The 15317-nt window shown below is 35.0% G+C and overlaps 1 protein-coding gene, 1 long non-coding RNA gene and 1 pseudogene across 2 annotated transcripts; 1 reads left to right on the forward strand and 2 right to left on the reverse strand.

The window, feature by feature from the left end:
• Nucleotides 1-1345: 1345 nt before the first annotated feature.
• LOC142522546 (uncharacterized) lies at nt 1346-6643 on the forward strand. The gene is made up of 6 exons (XM_075625994.1): nt 1346-1569; nt 2315-2696; nt 3088-3284; nt 4920-5064; nt 5415-5568; nt 6320-6643. Exons 1-6 carry the CDS (start codon nt 1511-1513, stop codon nt 6358-6360), a joined length of 978 nt encoding a protein of 325 aa, XP_075482109.1. The 5' UTR covers nt 1346-1510; the 3' UTR covers nt 6361-6643.
• A 620-nt stretch (nt 6644-7263) lies between these two features.
• LOC142521667 (putative receptor-like protein kinase At5g39000) lies at nt 7264-12271 on the reverse strand (annotated as a pseudogene).
• Nucleotides 12272-13653: 1382 nt separating this feature from the next.
• LOC142521675 (uncharacterized) lies at nt 13654-15317 on the reverse strand. Its single transcript, XR_012814345.1, has 3 exons — nt 15165-15317; nt 14607-14665; nt 13654-13925 (listed from the first exon to the last, which is right to left on the reverse strand). It is a non-coding gene; the product is annotated as an uncharacterized LOC142521675 (long non-coding RNA).

Genomic DNA, 15317 nt, shown 5'->3' on the forward strand with positions numbered 1-15317 from the left:
TTTCGAAAAACATCTTCTTTTTATAATTGTAAAAATAATCTTGAACGCCCACTGTGCATTTATTTGCTTTGACTTTCTTTCTATGTAATTTTGTGGATGCTTTAAACCGATTTTGATGACCGTCCATTTCACTTTCACTCTTCAAATTAATTGCAATGCGTGACACCGTACAAAAATTTACATGTATATTACATAATAAACATATTTTAGCATGTTTATTTATTGAATAACAATGCCACGTGTACAATCAAATTTATACAACGATTTTTACAACATAAAAAATTCAATACAAAATAAAAAAAATTACAAATTTATTCATTTTCAAAAATTAATGAATACAAAGACGGAAATTGTGATAATATTTTAATTTTATATGTATATCAATGATTTTTTTGATGTATGATAAATAATTAACGATTTGATTCATATGAAATAAATAATTAACTATACAAAATTGCAAACCTAAATATATTTTAAAAGGCACATTGCATTTATCATCCCATAAAATAAACACGAACCTCTCGATGTTAAAATCAGTGCGTTTTACACCATATATTTTTTTAAAAAAATTAGCCCTGTTTGCAATAAGTTGCATGTCCGAATTTTTAAAACATCATTAATTTTATACAGTACTTCAAATCCCACATCGATTCGCTTTTATTTGTTAGTACGATAAGATCATTGTGGTTGTCCCTGTCGATCACCAACTAATGAATCAAATGTTGTCTGCCTGAATTATTTACCAGCAGCCCAAATAAGCTAGTGATTAAGAGTGGGCCTCAGGACTCGGGGATATTCATTGACACTATCTAAAAAATCCAAATTGCATATATACCGCGCCTCATGCATGCAATAAAAAATTCATGAGAAGTACATTCCATTTTAAAATTTTATTCAATATTAAATTAACATTTCACCTGAAAAATGAATAAACAAGTTTTCATCGCGATGTTGCATAAAAAAAGATCGAACAAATATCATAAGTTATCACGTGTAATTTATATATGGTCTATTTTATCAATAATTGTCATATTTATCGATGATTTTGTATCTGTATCATTAATCAACATCAACAGAATCTCTGCACATATCAGAGTCACTTCATTTACATCGTATTATTTCAAAATCACATACATGTAATTATCTCAAAAATTAAATAAAATTTTATCATAATTTTTAATTGAATTGAATTAAAAGCTCAACGAAGACTATATTAATCAGATTCTTTAATATGAATAATTATATATAAAAAAATGTGTTGGTGTTTTTTAATGTAATAAAATAATAAAGTCTGAAAATTCCTAGTAATTATTTAAATAAAAAAAAAACAAAATATACCTTTCCTATTGTTTTGTTCCCAAGAAACCTCCTTTCTGCAAAATCTCAGCTGACGAAGACACTCGTCGGCGGATCATATTTTCTCTTCATTTCTTCAGGAAAATGGCGATTTATTTTTCGTTTTAGCAATTTTCGTCTTTCAGAATTTTTTGTGAGAAAACTTAAGCGTGCGATGGATACCGCGGGAACTCGAACGCGATCATTCGGTCAAACCGAGATTAATTGGGACGAGTAAGCTTCATGGATCCGCTGTTTGTTGATGTGTTATCTTCATTTAATGGAATGACTTTTGTAAAGTTTTTAAATTTAATTTGCATCTGTATTGCCCATGGCATAATCTGCGTTTATAGATGAATCAAAAGTTGAATGGTACTTGGATGAATGGCATTTCAGAATGTAGCTATACTATGTGCCGCGCAAGAAATAATTTTTCTGGAGATAGGTTTTGTGAACTCAAATTATTGATCGTGAAATTAGCTAGTAAATTATTCGTCTCTGCGATTTATTTTATGTGGAAGGGAATTAATATGTTTCCGATTTTTGCTCCTTCATTTTCATTTTTATGTATTGTCACTGAGTTTTTGTAGCGGGGGTTCTTTTAAAATTTCAATCAATTCCGAAACATGAATATTTTCATTGAAACTTTTTGGGGTGTTAGAGAAGGATAGTACTTTTCTTATTTAAACATCAATAGAAAGAATTCGAGGATCTTCTAACTATTTCATAATGATTTCTACTCCCTACTATATAAGATGCATCTGAATGCAGTCCTTACCGTGGAAAATACTCAATTGAATGTTAGGAGTCTCATTGATGGACGAGGAAACTAACACTATGCATGTTTGAAGTCCATGGTTATTGATTTACCTTGTTTCTTGTTGCCGGCCTGTGACAACTAGTATTTGGCAATGCAGTCGGTCTGTGATTTTTGGAATCTTAATAATCTACAGTCTATTAATGATATACTTACCTGCAGGCTTGACAAAACTAAGTTGTACGTTGTTGGAGCTGGAATTTTTACCGGACTTACTGTGGGACTTTATCCAATTTCAGTTGTGAAGACCAGACTGCAAGTTGCATCACGTGATGCCGTAGAAAGAAATGCATTTTCTGTAATCAAAGGCTTATTAAAGACTGATGGAATACCTGGATTGTATAAAGGTTTTGGCACTGTCATCACTGGTGCAGTTCCTGCCAGAATTATATTTCTCACCGCACTAGAGACAACAAAATTGTCTGCTTTCGAGATGGTTGAACCGTTCAAATTATCAGAGCCTGTAAAAGCAGCCATAGCAAATGGGATAGCTGGAATGATGGCATCTCTCTGTTCACAAGCTGTATTTGTTCCTATTGACGTGGTATGCCGTGAATGCTTCTTCTGGGATTTTCTTAAATATCATATTTTCTATCTATACTTCGGTGAGGATCAATATTTGGAGCAATTATTAATTACCTGAAATGTTTGTCTTTTAATTATATCGATTCCTTGGAAATACACCAGAAAATAAATTATATACGTGTTTTTTGTTTCTTTTTGTCTATCTTTGCAATTTCTTTTGAACTCTTTTTATTGTTGTTGACATTATATAAGTCGGAATGAAACATAAACAAATCTGTGATCACATTTTTTGAGGCAACATATTTCTCGTCCCAATCGTGCTAATCGAATTTTACTTACAAGGGATGTTTTTTCCTTGCAAGATTTTCTTTTAAGAACCATAAATTAAATTAATGTTATCTTCTGAGAAGGTTAGTCAAAGGTTAATGGTGCAAGGATGTTCTGGCCATGCGACATATAAGGGAGGCCTGGATGTTACTCGTCAGGTTATTAAAACTGATGGTATTCGAGGCTTATATCGAGGATTTGGTCTATCTGTTATGACTTATTCGCCATCTAGCGCTGTCTGGTGGGCAAGTTATGGTACGAGCCAACGTATATTCTGGAGGTATGCCTTTGAATTTCGGCATTTACTGCTATCTATCGGAGTCAATACTGAACCAGCTCCATTCTTTATTTTTGTTAAATATTTTCTTGTTGGGAATGCTTCATCTGTAGATTTTATAGTGTTTTATGTGATTTTGTAACGTTTAAACTACATAATTCTTAGTTGAGCTGCCTAGTATTTTCTGTGGAGGAAGAAAAAGTAATGTTCAATTTCTTATTGCTCTCAAACTGCATGTAGGTCCATGTCAAATGGAAACTGTATGAACGTAATTTCTCTCTATTTCCTTCAAGTACTCTTCCGAAAGATGAGGAAAAGACAAGGAATTGCTTATCTCTCCTGCTAGTAGTTGTTATATGAAATGAGTTCACAAAAGTTTGCTAAGGATATCATTTTAGTTCACAGAGCTGACATTTCAAGCCAATTCAAGCAAATTACATCAAATGTCAATTAACTGAGCGCGTGTTCTTTCTGAATACATAAATATATGTACGGTTTTTCACTAACTACTGCTTATACTATGATACAACTAACAAAACATTTCTGCTGATATGACAATAACATTTTCTGTATAAAGAAACACCACTTGCCTCTAGACCGAAAGTTTGAGATCAACCCCTAACAAGATATAACAATATGAAAATACACAATTAAGAGATTAGACCAAAACCTTTCATTGAAGAGAAAAAACAAGGATTAGCATTTGTTGAAAAAAGAAAAATCAATTATATTTAGTTTAAAAATAACACAAATGTCTGGCCTAGGAACTTCTCCGAAGAAATATTTTATGTCCACAAATGCCCAATTTGCCAAGGCATCTGCCACCATATTTCCTTCCCTACAAATGTGAGAGAATTCATGTTTTGATTTGGATCACTGGGTGCAAGAACTCCCACTCCCATTTGACACATTTAGATTGGATCAACTGCGGTGAAATCAAGGAATTTGTTTCCACCCAAGTTGGAAAAATGTTAAGATCAACCAATATCTAAAGACCTTCACATATCACAAAAAGTTCAACACAAACATGTCTTTTTGTCATTACTTAACACTCAAAGATTTGGCCCCTTAAACCTGTATATTTTATCAATGTTTATGTTGAGATAGCATCTTTAGTTGAGCCAAGTAACCTATTTATATTTGTCCTAATGTAATTTTTATAACATTAAATCTATATCTCTCCGCCATGGCTCAGACATTGCTCGTGTCTTTACAAGTGAATGTCCAGAGATAGATGCTGGAATGAGAGTGTTAGTAAGTGATGGCATTTGATTGGGGATACCAAACAAAATCTGTCAAATCTTGTTGTCGATATTTTCATCATTACTTCTCCCAGTAGTGTACTTCAATTGAGCCAAACAATGCAAATCGTTTTCTTTAATTTTTTTGTTCTTCCGACAGCACTACTGTCTTCATGTCTTGTAATTTCTAGTATCATGCCATTTTTGCAGCTGTTTACGCTTACATTGTATGACACATTACATGAGAATTTTAAGGTGCAACTGAATGGTAAATATATTTCTTTTGGTATGAATAACCATTTTCCATATGTTCTCCTCCTCCTCCTTAGAAGTCTGAGGTCACCATATATTTGATATTTTGTCTGGTTGTTAAGTTACCTTATTTTTGTTCCTGCAGGCTTTTAGGCCATGGCGATGAGCCTGCTGGGGTTGCTCCAAGTGATGGAAAAATAGCAATGGTTCAAGCTGCTGGAGGTATTTTTGCAGGTGCTACTGCATCTTGCATCACAACCCCACTGGACACAATTAAAACTCGGTTACAGGTATTCAGATTCTTATTCTTTTTTTCTTCTGCCGATTCTAAATGTTTCCTAATTTTTTGTGCACTTTTAATGGCCATTACAGAATAACTTTGAAATCATTTCATATATATCCATCGCAGAAACACTCAGTTTGGGAGCTAATCCAAAGAAAGGAACTGCATTAAAAGTCATTTGTCTGTTTGTAACATTTCAGTTTTTTGATGCCTCAACTTACACGGCAAAGTCCCATGGTTTCGAATATATTAAATTTTTTTGCATGTTGATATTCTGTTATTTTAAAAGATTTATAAAATTGGGACCACCTTCCAGTAGGTCTTTTGATTTTATGACATTGGCTTGATGTACTCCAGGTGATGGGGCATGAAAAAAAACCGACAGTACGACAAGTGGTAAAAAATTTGATTGCTGACGGTGGCGTGACCGGATTTTATAGAGGATTGGGCCCAAGATTTTTCAGCATGTCAGCTTGGGGGACTTCAATGATCCTGGCCTACGAATATCTAAGTAAGGTTCCTTCGTTTTCACTTATTTATTTTTCTTGTCACACATGTTTGCTATCCATGATTTGTTGTTAGCGACTATATGTTGCTCTAAAACCTACCGGCTGTTCTTTTCTACATTTTTCCATTTGTTGGACATTTGGTGAAATACCTACCACGTGCGTACGGTTTCAAACACATCTTGAGACAATTACAGACGGGGACAAAGCTAGAAATGGAGGTTGGAAGCAGAAAAAAATTTAAGTGGTGCAAGAGTAAATATTTGGGGGAAGTGAAAAAATATAATTACTTTTAGGCCCTTAGTCAATCAAATTTAAAAATTGAGGGGTGTGGTCGCACTCACCCGCCCCCCTTGGCTCCGTCACTGATTACAGGCCAATAAGTTAGAAGTTCGAATCAGTTCATCATTGTTAATAACCTGAAAACCTTCATATTTCCAGTTTTTGACATTTTGTGGGTGGTAGAGTTATTACCTAAGGTTTTAGGTGGGAAAGGACAGCCTTTTACCTATCAAAACTAATTTTTTCACCTTCTATAAACCACATCAATCGTCGTCATTGCTCCGCTCCTTCACGCAGTCAAAAGCATGTTGCTACTTGTTTATTTTTGTCCATCTACTGGATGAATCCTTCAGGCTATTAAATGAGAGTATTTCAAATAAGCTACCTTTCATTTGCCTGTTGTATGTTCGTGTTCATGCAAAAAAAGTAGTTATATCCTGACTAATCTTAAGCTCATGTTTTTCCTACATGCAGAGCGCGTATGTGCAATAGATGGATCCAATCATCAACAATAATACACTATGTTTGCATTCTTCATTTGGTGGCAAAGATCATTCTCAGACCTCTCCAATATGGGGACATACTTCATTGAAGATATCTACATTAGTCATTAGATATGCTCACTTTGGATGTGGAGTAGAAAGTCAGCAATCTGTTTGGTCGTAAAAAATTTTTGTTATTTGCCTAGTTATCGAAGACTTTGATTTCTTAAATTTTTGGCGGATTCACGTTCTTTACTTTAGCTAATGAATAAGAGAAATGTGTGTTGAAGATTATCAGAAAAATGAACGGAAAAAAAGAAGAGAGAACTTGTAGAAAATTTGCTCCTCTTCCTTTCTCTGTTCGAATGCTGTCTCTGTCCTTCACTTGTTAGATTTGAGAGAAAATATACATGACGAGGAGGGATTGAAGACGACAACGGGGAAGAAAACATGAGGAAGTTGATTGATGCATGTATCAAATTTACCAAAAAGTCTGCACGACCAAAGCAATAACGTGAAACAATAAAAACTATCAGGGGTAGAATTGGACTTTACAACATAAAATAAATATGTATGCTGTATGCATGTATATTGTTCAATTATTCTACACATAAAATGCTTGAAATATGAGTTAAATTAATCACTAATTTTTTGGAGATTGTGTGTGTGTATTCAATTTATATTGAAAATTTCACTTTTTAAAGTGTTTTAGAACTGTCATTTTTTGAGTTAAATAACCGAAAAAGATTTTTGATTTTTTATTTTTTTGAATTTGAATTTGAATTTGAACCCATAAAAGCCGGTATTAGAATTAAGTAAAAATACCATTTTTAATGTATTTTTGTTTTGAAAATCAATTTTGTCTATGATTTCATTATATTATTTTTTTATCTATATTATATTCGTTATTTCAATTTTGATCATAAAATCAATTTAAAAGAATTATTTCACGATACTAATTAATTATTCTCTCTCCAACCACAAGAAGGATATCAACAACTTACATGAACATGGCCAACAACATATACATTTAATGCCAATAACTACTATGGTATCTATAATGATATTAACGTGTGATTTTTGCTAATGTCACTTTTTTTTTAGTTGACGGAAGATTATTATAATTGAGTCTCCGGCTCGAGTTCTCGTTTCAAATATGAGGCTTTGGTTCCAGGTTTCATTGCTGCAAATGCCACACCTATATGAAGCATGCATCTGGTAATTGGAGTGATCGAGTCTAATATGAATTTTATGCATGAGATTTAGAGCCAGCGGGTAAAGATCTGAGAAGTGGTTGCAAAGCCTTCACCACAAGGAGCATATCTGGCCTGAATTCTTCCTCGAATTGCAAGCAAAGTGCTGCAACCGCTGCCATCTGAATAACCAAGAATCGTTGAGAAAAGCTCAATATCAAGGAATGATAAAAGTCCAAGATTGAGCAATTATTATATTATGCCCTCTTTAAAAGAAAAGAAGAAGAAAACACGAGTCTAGTTCACAAAACGTTATGCTGTATTATAACATATACGAATTTAAAATACCTTTGCAGCAGCCTTTCGAGGATAAGCACCATATAGTTTGGGATCTACACATTGCTTCACTTTATCTTCACCCAATCTTGGAGTTGCCTGGAGGTTGAAGTTAGTTGAATTCTAATTGAAATCACGATATGGTTCACTGGAAGTGAAACTCACCCACGAAACCAGACTCTGTTGCCCTCTGGGCTGGTTGTGATCTATTGGCATTCTTCCGGTCAGAAGTTCTAAAAGAACCACTCCAAAACTGTACACATCACTTTTCCGAGTAATTTGCCCTGCCATCGCATACCTGAAAGCATCACACAATCAGTTGATAAGGTCCAAGAAATTTTAATGTTAATAAGTGGATTGAGAATAATATCTGACTCTGGAGCATGGTAGCCAAATATGCCCAAGACTCTATTTGAGTACTGGTGAACAGTTACATCAGATGATCGCTCTGACAAGGTAATATCAGCAAGTTTGGCTAAATCATCATCAAACAGCAGCACATTGCTGGATCGGACATCGCGGTGGACAACTGGAGGCTGACATTTCTCATGCAAAAATTCAAGGCCTTTCGCTACACCAAAAGCAATCTTTACTCTTTGATTCCAGGTAAGAACCGGACCAGGTTTTGCCCCACGCAGCCCTTTCCTGCCTATACAACATAAAATGATAATTAAAGGCCATCTTCACATTTATCAACATCTTCAATTTTTAGACTCAGTAGAGACACTGACATACCATATAAAACATCATGTAAAGTACCATTTGCAGCATACTCGTAAGCCAAGATACGGTAATTTTCCTCCACACAATATCCAAGCAATCTCACAAAATTCTCGTGTTTGAGTCTTGAAACCAACGATAACTGTATGGCCCATGAAGATATTTCAGCGAACAATTTTTCATGTACAAAACAGAGGAGCTGACGAAATAATTTACCTGGGGCATGAAGTCAGAGTCTGGTTCTGGGGAAGAATCGGCCTCCAGCTTTTTAATTGCTGCAGGCTGTCCACTGCTCAGCTCAGCATAGAACACCTTGCCGTAATAACCCTCTCCAACAAGAGCCGCCGATCCAAAATTACCAGTCAGTTTACGTAGCATAGTCAATGACAATGACGGTACTTCAATAGGTAAAACGTTCTCAGGAGATCCACTACTTCTTGCGTCTGGCGCCCTCGGCTCTCCTCTTTCACTGCCTATAAATAAATTAAACCAAAATATAGTGGTAGATGTCTTAGTTTTGCTAGTACTTTACGTTATAGTTATGAATATCTCAATTTCATGTCAACACAGCAGGAGCATTACAATTTGGATGAAAACTCAAAGAATGGCATACACTTCAGCAAAAATAGAAGTATAATAAAACGAAAGTAGCACACACAAAAGCTCATAAATATAGAGAAAAAAGGTCGACTCAACCACGTAGTATTAACATGAAATTTTTTTAAACCATCAAATATTAGAGCCAAACCCAATTCAATTGTGGAAAGACAGATTTGATGAGTTGCAAGAATGCTCCATTTACCAAAATGTCAGTAAAATATCATAGCCTTGAAAATCGAAACACGATAAATTTCTTTTTAGTTTTTGAATTAACTGTGCTGCGTTAAAAGCATACCTGGTATTGGCGATTCATTTTTCTTCGAGGGCTTAAATTTGCTCCACAATGCATCCCAAGACCACCAAGATCGCTTATTTGGTGTGACTTTTCTCCAATTTTCTTCAGATAGGGCATGGTCGTTATTCAGGTTGAGCCTTGTTTTTTCTCTCAGAGGAGGTTCTAAAGTTTGCTCACTTGGGGAGGACGATGCTAATGGCTCATTGACTTCATCATTGCGGCTCGTCTGTTCTCTTGGAGGAGGGGTAGGAGTTTGCTCATTAGGGGAGGACGATGTTGGTTGCCCACCAACTAATACGTTGGCTTCATCATCATGGCTAGTTTGTTCCTTTGGATGATGGGTAATAGTCTGCTCATTACCAACTAATACGTTGGCTTCATCATTGCAGGGAGTAACACTAGCCACCTCATTTGACAATGAACATCTCGTGGTCTTCTGTTGCTCAAGTGCAGACTCAAGTTGCACCACAACTTGAGCCATTGACGGTCGCTTCCTTGGGTTATCATCCAAGCATCTCTCAACAACCTTTATAAATGTTCTCAGGCTATCCGGTAAAATCTTCCCCAAACTTGAAGCTACAATCAGATCAACTTCCCCTTTACTAATTTTATCTCGAGCCCATTTTGTTAGAATCTGTTCCTCCTTTGGAACACTTTTATCTAATGCCGGTCTCCCGCACAATACTTCCAACAAAACCACACCAAAGGCATATATGTCACTTTTCCTTGTCAGTTTACCCGTCCTGAAATAATTTGGGTCAAAATACCCAAACGTGCCCTTAACTCTTGTGCTAACATGGCTCTGTACCTTGCTTTTGTTTTCATGTTTGACCAAGCCAAAATCTGAAACCTTAGCCACGAAATTTTCATCCAGCAATATGTTTGAAACCTTGACATCACGATGTATGATTCCATGTCCTGTGTGAAGATAATCTAGCCCTCTACCAGCTCCGATGCAGATGGTAAGACGTTGCTTCCACGTGAGAGGAGGACAGCTTACGCCATTTCTTTCAAGCTTGTAGAGGTGGTCAGCCAAAGTTCCATTCTGCATGTAGTCATAAACAAGAATCATTTCCCCGTGCTCATTGCAATAACCAATCAGAGGGACGAGATTAACATGTCGGAGCTCAGAAAGTGTTTCAATCTCTGTCAAAAACTCACGTGCCCCTTGCGTGGAGTTTGATTTCAATCGCTTTACGGCTACAGTCACACTCCCGTTATCAATCAGGCATTTGTAGACTCTACCAAATCCACCCTTTCCAATTACAAGAACATCGCTGAAATTTCGAGTGCCCAACTGTATCTCGGCTAATGAAAAACAACAACAAAATCGTTCGGCCCTGGCCGATGGCTTGTTTTCCTCCTCTGTATCGGTTAATAGGAAAACTCCTCCCAATTTATGGATAATGGCGTTTACTATAGAAATTATAGCTATAGCAGCAGTTGCAGTAACATTTCTATGAGAGAGAATTGAGAGTAAGGATTGGATAGTCCAGGACCTTGAGTCCCATGTAGAAGGTAACGGATTCAAGCTGGCAAGACTATTGTCAAGATTGCTGAGTTTGAATATTTCAAATCCTGTAAATGGTCCATGCCCATCTATGAATTCATCACGTGTTTGAAGGGAGAGATCACGTTTACTTTCTTCTTTTTGTCCTCTCGCTGTAAGTATAAAGTCCCTATAGTTGTGCTTGAGTAAGACAATGTTCTCTCTTTCTTGGAACAGATCAACATTCGTGCAAGCAACTATATCATTAACGAGGATTTTAAAAATCATTTCACCATTTCCTATTATCGTGAGTCCTTGGTTAGAGAACTGAAGCCTGACCAAATACCTGAATCCCACATCTACCGGTATTTTCCAGGTCGCAGCACTAGCCTTTTCTTTTGGAACAGTATCCCCCGCCCCAAATATATCGCTGAAATCATCTCCCGATGAGACAGGATCCCATCTGACCTTTTCTCGGTGAACCATTTCTAGTGCAGTGCCATTATCGATATAGAACAAGTGAGACTCATGCCCAATCACTCGTGCTCCTATGCTACCCTCACCATGAAAGTAAGAATGACCCGGAGTCACCGTGATTATCTCAATCCCATTAATGAATGCATAAGCATGTCGTGATTGACTCGTGACCGGGGAGAAAACAATCTTCAACGGTTGATTTTCTTCTACATTTAAATAATATTCCTTCACAAAATAACTCAAACTAAGAGCATCACTGGTCAGCGAAGCACTAAAGTTACCAAGAAAGGTGAAAGGTCCGGCCACAACATTGAACAAGTCCTTCCGTCTTTCGAACCCTTTATACGCAGTGGGATTAAAGTGAAGGCGGATAAATTTCTGACCTGGATTGAGTAGAAAAGTGTAGGAGAAAGCCGAACGAGAAACTCTGGCGGTTTTATAGGGAATGCTAGTAATCAGAAATGGAGTCACCACCACTCGAGATTGTTGACGTGCCCTTTAACTGCAGCGAGGAGCTGAGCTTTGGGTGCTTATCTCCGATCCATTTCCTGCCGGTATGAGCTGCAGAAACGGCATTTGAGCCACAGTTGACCGAAACATCGCCGGTGATGTAATCTGCGGGAACATCAATACAATCTGTTAAAGCAATGAAGCACATGAACAGCAGCAGAGAAATTGGATAAGCTGGTCGGCAGCAATCATTCATGCTTCGAGTTATGATTGCAATTAGGAAATGATGGAGATAAACATTAACGGTGATGGTCGACTTTCATTCTGAAGTCGTCTCCTCGTAGAGTCCACCCTTGTACACTTTCTTCATTTAGCTGGCCCCACACACACACAATTCTAAATGATGACTTTTCTCAAACAAAATTTCCCAGCGGTCGCACACGTTTCAAATGGATATTTTTTATGCAATATTAATTAATTTTCCTTTTTCCTTTCTTTTTTTTTTTTTCTTTAAGTCAGACTTACTGGTAGGGTTTCTGAAAAAAAGAAAAAAACCAAAGTTATAAGGTCATTCTTTTTCTATATTACTAGCAAAAAGCACGTGATTAATTATTTAATAAAAATTAAAATTTGATTTTTTTTAAAAATAATTTGAATAGATTTTTTTTAAATTTATATTGTGTTGGTAGAATAAGATTAACAAAACTACGTTTTTAATAAAACACATTTTTCTTATTTTTAGTTTAGTATAAATAGTTCATTTTCTTCCTTTGGATACAATTTTGGAAGCTCATTTATCGTGGTAAACCGAACAATGAAACCTCTCCATTTTCTGAGAAATGTTCTTATGAGTCTTAACATATTGGTTTAGTCTATTGTCATATTAGACGAATAAATTAATTAAGAACGTATATACCTTAGTTTCAAAATTGTTTCTCAAATTAAAATTCAAGCAATTGATTTTATGTTATATAATAAATTATAATGAGTATAATATATAGAACGAATTTAACTGAAACAAATTTTGAAAAAATATATATCTAAGCACCACGTGTAAGTTATAATAACCTAAAAATCAATCAAATTATGGATTTTATAAATACATATATAATAATTTATATAAGTGAAGCACACTAAGGACAAATAATTATCAATTTAAAATATTTGTGACTAACTCATCAAAATATTATCAAAACTAATGAAATAATAATATTGATAATAAAATATAATGCATAATATTAAATTTAAATATTATTTAACCTCATACAGAATTTTTTTACCTTTTGCTTTAGAATTATATATTATAGATAAATTAATTTTCATATACATTAGTTAATAAATAATTTTTTTAAAAGTATATAATTTATATTTTTCATTAAGCCATCAATTACAAATATATATATATATATATATATATATATATATATATATATTATGTATTTGTATGTGTTTAGTGATTGTATATTACTGGGATCAGAAAAGAATTTAGTTGGGGTGAATAAACTCTTTTAAAAATATTTGCTTTTGAAATTTGTCTTCAATCGTTTTTAGGCGGTTGAAAGATTTTCTCAAACGGTTAGAATATGAACCACGTGAAAAGTGTGAAAGACGATTCAATATTTCTAATATTTTCAACCAGTTGGCAATCTAAACAACAAGATATAGTTTGAAATGTAAAAACTTGTGAAAAGTAAAGACACGAGAATTTTATGGATGTTCGGAGAAAAACACTGTGGGGACCCGGACGCTGATCTTCTTCTTAATCATCTTTGGGATTTAATTATCAATTAAGATAAACAGGGTCTAAAAATTTTTCTTTTTAAAATAAAGTGCGGAAGGTAATGGCATCTACATAATATACATATCTGTATAAAACTACATTTCAGTATAAAGGTACAATAATGTACAACAGTCTTTTCAATTAATCTAAGGTTCAACTACTAAAGTTCAAGTAATAAAACCAATTCTATCCAAGTCCGGAATCACCACGCTAAACTCGTCTTCTCTCATCATCTTCTCGACCCCGATCTTGTCCCACCTGTTGTCATGCACACATACAAAACAAGACAACAGCCGGATACTCTGGTGAGAATAAATCCCAGTATAAAACATGGTAAGCATGCATATAAACAATCTAAATTATAAACATGCTATCATGGACATATTTAAAAGTAATAGATTTCATAATCTATAAAATCAAATCAAAATAAGCATGCAACTCAATTCAGATAAACATGCAGTTTAATCAAATCATAAACATATACTATCATGACTGAAAGCAATAAAGATGGGTTTCATAGTCTATGAAACCACATCCATAAACGCATGCAGTTCTAGTCAAATCATGTCTAGACTCGACTCAACTATAACTCTAGGGATTCCGATATGAATAAGACGATCTATCACCTACCCTCCCAATCGGGGTGACAGTACGTCTTATTCCTAGACTTCGGCCTGATCTATATCCACATCTACAATAGGAGACCGATCTTCCCCTACGCTGTGATATAGCCGAACATCTAGAAGTTTGACTGATCTGTCAAGACTCCCTATCTTAAATGCAATAAATAACAATCTGTAATTAAAGCATAGCATATCAACACATAAACAAAACATATTCATATCAGAATATAACAATAATCTAGCATGTGATTTTGTTGGGAAACTCAAATAGGATCTTATTTGAGTCGTGTCTTCCCGAATATCACATGAATTATACCTTTGTCGTCCCGGTCTGACGAAGACGATGACCTGTATTCAAATCTGTCCATATCAAATCTGAAATGACAATATCGAATACACTGTATCAGTGAATAACTCAATACACAATCTGTTCTGATTAATACTCAACTCAATACACAATCTGGTCAATATCAATGTAATCTCAATCACTATCATATCTGATCAATCTAAATCAATACTGAATCTGATCCATCTAAATCCAATAATTCAAAGCAAGACTTGGTTTGCTCAAAACTCAATCTATATCAATTCCGGCGGCATAACGGCGCAAATTCGATATACCCGGCAACTCAAACATCATTAATCTGATACCAACGACTAAAAACCTCACAATATCAACCACAACATAATAAAATCTGCACCTACTAGGTTCGAACAACATGCTGGATTTTTCAAACCAATTCATATGATGTCCGTTTTTCGATCCGATTACGGTTCTATAATCTCTATATACTCAAGAACACATATCAACAATTAAATCACAAATCCTCCAACATCTAAATTTTGAAACATGCTGGAAATGGATGAAAATTACCTCCCCTTGAAGCTCTTAAGGTAAGGATCAAGAATCTATACTTGGATTAATAAGTTGATGGTTGGATGTTGAGATATGAATTTTTGAAGATCAAAATCCTTGAAGGAACCCATGGAAACTCACGTTTTCACCCTTCCAAGCTAGGCATCCATG

This window comes from Primulina tabacum, chromosome 13 (assembly GCF_025594145.1).
Source record: "Primulina tabacum isolate GXHZ01 chromosome 13, ASM2559414v2, whole genome shotgun sequence".
Taxonomy (NCBI): Eukaryota; Viridiplantae; Streptophyta; class Magnoliopsida; order Lamiales; family Gesneriaceae; genus Primulina; species Primulina tabacum.